This window comes from Solanum pennellii, chromosome 4 (genome assembly GCF_001406875.1).
Source record: "Solanum pennellii chromosome 4, SPENNV200".
NCBI classification, from domain to species: Eukaryota; Viridiplantae; Streptophyta; class Magnoliopsida; order Solanales; family Solanaceae; genus Solanum; species Solanum pennellii.
Window position 1 is genome coordinate 52,698,954 of NC_028640.1, and position 5,646 is coordinate 52,704,599.

General features: G+C 33.4%; 1 protein-coding gene across 1 annotated transcript in view; it reads right to left on the reverse strand.

Moving 5' to 3' along the window:
* Positions 1-1,637, reverse strand: part of LOC114076892 — a 5,632-nt gene extending 3,995 nt beyond the window's left edge. Inside the window, exons 1-3 of the mRNA XM_027916589.1 lie at positions 1,614-1,637; positions 1,067-1,141; positions 97-156 (exon numbers count right to left, since the gene is read on the reverse strand). Coding sequence (XP_027772390.1) covers positions 97-156; positions 1,067-1,141; positions 1,614-1,637 — 159 coding nt within the window. The remainder of the gene's footprint in view (positions 1-96; positions 157-1,066; positions 1,142-1,613) is intronic.
* Positions 1,638-5,646: the final 4,009 nt, after the last annotated feature.

Here is a 5,646-nt window from a genome sequence, read left to right on the forward strand (position 1 = left end):
CAAATCTAACATAAGGGATATCCTGTTTGAATACTAATAACAGAATAAATAAAAGATAGAGGGAGGTGTGGGCCACGAAACAGCCAAGCAGCTCACCACAACTCCAAGCTCAGACTCAATTTGCTCCACGAGATGTGCTTCTACTCGGAATCGAATCTGCACCACAAAGAGTGCAACAAGCATTGTATGAGTACGAAACCACGTGTACCCAGTATGTCTCATTGACCGACAACGAAGAAGTAGTGACGGGAGTTTATACAAAAAGAATAAATTCGTAACTATATAAGTGTATATATATATATTAAACTCACTATTTAGGTTTCATCAATAAATGTAATCAAACATCAAGTATTTTCCAAACACCAAACAAAACACATAATCATTAAAATAAATGATGTGATGAAATGCAATGCAATATAACACCATGTAATGAATTCTCTCAGAATACCCAGTACACACTCAACCGTATATACATGATACTCCTCGGAAATATATCAAGAGTTCATGACCCATGGGGGACTCGCGAGGTCCATATACCGACACGGACGATCTCCACGTGTATGTGCGGACGATCTCAACGCACTATCATAATATCAAACAATTTTCGCACGGACGGTCTCCACGTGCCCAAATTACAATCTTAACATCTCACCATCCCCAGCACGGACGATCTCCACGTGCCCAACTTATACTCGATCTCATGTCAATGCATGTACACAATATTATTTCAATAAAAGGGATGATGATGCATCTCAATCAATCAATATGAACATAATACATAACCACCTCAATTATCACAACTATACAGGTGAAATAAATAAAACACAATCACACAAGGATTTCAAGTCAATAATATATCGGCTATTGCCCATATCTTTGGAGTTCTCACATTAAAATTCACATTCTATAGTAAACCTTCCCTTTTATAACACCGGTATTCGTACCAATGCCCGTCACACCATTGATACGAGATTCCCATCTTTCGCCCTTACCCCTTTGGCTACTTCATTTTTTTAATCTTTTATTAAGAAATGTCCTTCAACAAGTCTAAAAAGTCTTAACATACCTCAGTGCCGAACTCGTGCCACGAATCCTCAAGGTAGTTCCTTCCCTTTTCGCAAAATTTCGGAACGTTCACGATCTACCAATGATGCAATATTCGTAAGTAAGGAGTTTGTATCAAATCATTATATGGCTATCGTAGACCCTAAAACTCACTCATATTTCTAATCTAGCTCCAAGCCTTGATAAAATTTGTATGCCAAATTTATAATATTTGCTAAATTTCAAGTCAAGAGTTTAACTTTAACCTCTCCAAATACCCTAGAATTCACTGTTAAATCATATAATATACATCTAATAATTAATTGCCTATCTCAATATATCAAAAATTATTATCTTAATTTGATAAAATAAGTACAAATAATAATCAATTAAGAGAACCAAAGAATACCGTAGTTTCGTAAACACATTCTTTCTTTTCTTCAAGTGCATACGGTCAATTGCCTAACTTTTTAATAAATTATACGTATAAATGCATAATGTGTCCAATTTTTAAGAATTCATTGGCATCACTACCTCAATTTACCCTATGACTTTTTTATATTTAATACAATATGCACTCCAGCAACTACCATAGGGCTTAATCACCTCTAACAACTTATTTTATTAAATTACTTCAAGTGCACCATATCATTATATATAAACATTATTGAATTCGGATTGTTTACCTGGAAATCAATGCCGCCGTAGCAGTTTGGTTCCTCTCGTCTCCATAGAGGTTGTTTTTAACTTTTATTTCATTATTCTAAAATAACCTACTAATATATTTAATTATATGAGTCAAATTTTAAGGAGTATTTATACATATGCCCTATTAACTATTTCTATGTTAATTATTTAATAAATTCTCATCAACTAGATACTCGTAGTTATCGAATAGTTTAAAAATACCCCTTTAAGTATTCAAAAGGAGTCAAAATAGTCCTAGTTTTCAAAACGACCAGCGGGTCGTTACAAACAACCTAAAAGTGTTTTGGTGTAGATGTTTTTCATCTAATAAGGGTAACAATAAGTTCAGTCCAAAAACATATTCTTGTGTTTTCATAGGGTACAACAACTTACAAAAAGGGTATAGATGCTATCATTCTTTTACAAGGAGGGTTTACATATCCAGACATGTTGTGTTTGATGAAAACACATTACCTTATGTGTCTCCAAATTAAATATCAAACTAACATTGATATCTCACCTCACCTTGCTACTTTTGTTGAATCTTTCTCTAAACTGCAAACACCCGATAATTATGATTCAGGGGAAGTACAGGTTGCTAGCCCGCCCATTACTAGTTATAATGCTTCTACACCTCATGTACTCATTGATGATAAGAGTATTATTGACCTCTCAAGCACAGTATCAGATGTTGAAGAACAGGTTGAATTTGATGATCCATACATTAACATTGACACTCCGGCTGCAAATTTTGAATATGCCAGCAGCGGTGAGGAACAAGTTGCTCTTAAAGGTCCAACCAATGATTATCATCAAACAACCACTTTAGTTTATGTACCAGTTGACCTTCAACTTGACAATGCTACACTCCAGTCCACTATCTTGGTTAATGTACAGTTGAGGTACTTCCTACACCACAAGGGCATCATATGATCACCAGGAACAAGACGAAGGAATGACACTTGTTACTTGTTGCTAGCAGCAACACATAAATTGTGAGAGAACCAAATACAACTAAGGAAAAACTAAAATAACCTTATTGGCTTGCAGCAATGCAAGAAGAAATTGGTGTTTTACATACTAAAAAGACATAAATTTTGTGCCTAAATCTCCTGGTATGAACATGGTTGGATCAAAATGGGTGTTCAAGGCAAAATTAAAAGTTGATGGGACAATAGATAGGTATAAGTCCAGACTTGTGGCAATAGGATTCTCGCAGCTTGAAGGGCTAGATTTTGAAGAAATGTTTAGTTATGTTGTTAAAGCTACAATTATTAAGGTGGTTCTATCCATTGTTGTCAGTTCAAAATGGAAATTTGGACAAGTAGAAGTCAAAAATGTGTTTCTACAAGGCTCTTACAAGAGGAGGTGTACATGAGTCAACCCCCTAGTTTTATTGATCCCAAGTATCCTCAGCATATATGTCTACTTAAAAAGTCATTGTATGGTCAAAAACAAGCCACAAGAGTCTGGTTTTATAGGTTTAACATGCATCTTTTACACCTTGGTTTTATTTGTATTAAGACTGACCCTTCCCTATTTGCTTTGAAAACTCACAAAGGAAAATTACATCTCTTTGTTATATGTGGATGATATTATTGTCATAGGAAGTATTCATCTCATGTTTTAGAGTTGGTTCTACAACTTTGAAAGAAGTTTTCTATGAAAGATCTTGGCCCTTTACAATTCTTCTTAGAAATTGAGGTGAACTATTTCGAAGGTGGAATTCACTTAAACCAAAGCAAGTATGGTGCTAAGATGTTGGAAAAGACAGAGATGACTTTGGCAAAGGCAGTAGCCACTCCTTTGGCTAGAAAACATGGTTTGCATAAAGCTGTGGGAATTTTTGTATATGCAACATTTTAAAGAATGATAGTAGGGAGTCTTCAATATTTGACCTTCACAAGACCTGATATCACTCATGTTGTGAATTTAGCAAGCCAATTTATGCAAAGCCCAAACGTTGAACATTTTGAAGGAGTAAAACTGATACTCAGGTACATCAAAGGTACTCTACACTTTGGACTCAGAATGATTTCACAATCACCATGTAGGTTGTATGACTACTCAAATGCTGATTGGGGAGGTTGTAGAAAAACTAGGAGATCAACTACAGGTTTTAGTATCTATATAGGTGCAAATTGTATTCTTTGACATCTAAGAAACAGAGCACAGTAGCTCGATCTAGCGTTGAAGTTGATTATAGAGCACTAGCCTCCACTGCAGCAGAAATGATTTTGATTTTGTATCATGTTCATGACCTTTGAGTGTTCCTTCGATATGTTCCTACATTGTATTAATATATTATGAGTGTGTTGTACATGACGATTAATCCAGTTATGCATGCTAGAGCCAAACATGTTGAACTGCACTATCATTTTGTTCGTGAGAAAGGGGCAGGGGACAACTTCTTACTCAATTTGTAAAGTCTAAGTATTATCTAGCTGCTATTCATATCAAAGCCTTAACAAAATAGGTTTTTTCTGGTTTTTGGAGTTCGTGGGTTCTAGTACTAAATAAGAATCATTCTCTTTCGTTTAGCTAGATTCCTAACATGATGTGTTAAATCTATCAAAAAATTATTGTTGTAGTTTATTAAATGCCCATTCTAACACATTTTTCTTTCTTCAATCTTAATAGTGGTTGTCTAAAATCTTATGTCATAATAGAAAATAAAAATCTGTGTCTATAACAAGCTTAAATGGGCTTAAAAATTGAAGACTTCATGTGCATCAATAAACTTAAAAAGAAATAAGGGATTTAGCGAGATTCAAACCCTAGTTTTGTGGGTAATTTCTCTAGCACAAGGATAGCTCTACACTCATTAAGAGTGCGCTATTAGTTTTTTTTTTTGACTGAGATAGATATAGATGTATATGTGCCCATACATATTAATGTGGGTTCGCCTTTGAAAACAAGACAAAGTTACTTGTTGAGTGAAAATCATTAGTTCAATTTCCAGGCTTTGATACGGCAAGTAAAAGCATAAACATTTATGCTAATAAAGAAATTAATATATATACATACCAGGATTTTGAACGAGCATATTTGAGGTAGAAAACGAAATCAATGTCCCTTTGCCCTATCTTACGCTACTGTAACTTTTGTGATTGAATCGAGTGGAGGTAGTAACCCCAACGATCATAAAGGACCAATATATAGGATTTCAAGGAAAATTTTATTATTTTTATTGCGCAACATGTAATTTAATAAAATGGTGAATCTATTTAATTATTAAAATAAAATATAATTTATATGGTACAACTTATTTATGATATGTAATTATCATATTAGTAATATATTTAGTGAATGCTAAAAATAATTACTATTTATAGCTAATCTTTTTATTTCATAGAAAAATGGTAAATACACATGACTATCTACAATTTGGTTGTAACATTAGGGATTTCTTGACTAATCTTCATTTGCTCTGTTAAATCGCGACTCATCCAATAGAGGATAACTATTTGGTAATTTTTAATTAGTTTTTCTTGTTTAAGTGCATTTGTTTCATTGATTTTTCTTCTATTTTAATCTTAGGCATTGTTAGGGACGGTAATTGCGCAAATTGGATCAATTTTAGGTCAATCATAATGGGTCAAGAATACAATGGCTAATGATCCAATCCGAACTGAATTTGATTGGATCAATATGAATTTAGCCAAGACTGGGCTGATAATGAGTGAAGACACAACTCAACTCAATTTTTGCTAAGTTTAATTATTTTATTAGTTCTTTAAAATATTTTAGTACACAATAACGTTATTGATAAAAATATTTTATGAATATGTATAAAAAATTCATACTACCACAAAACCTCTAACTTTTCATGGTCTGCTAAAAAAATGGTAATTAAACAAGTGAAATTTAAACGCCTTACAATGTACAAAGAATTTATACTGAGGAATTTAAAAT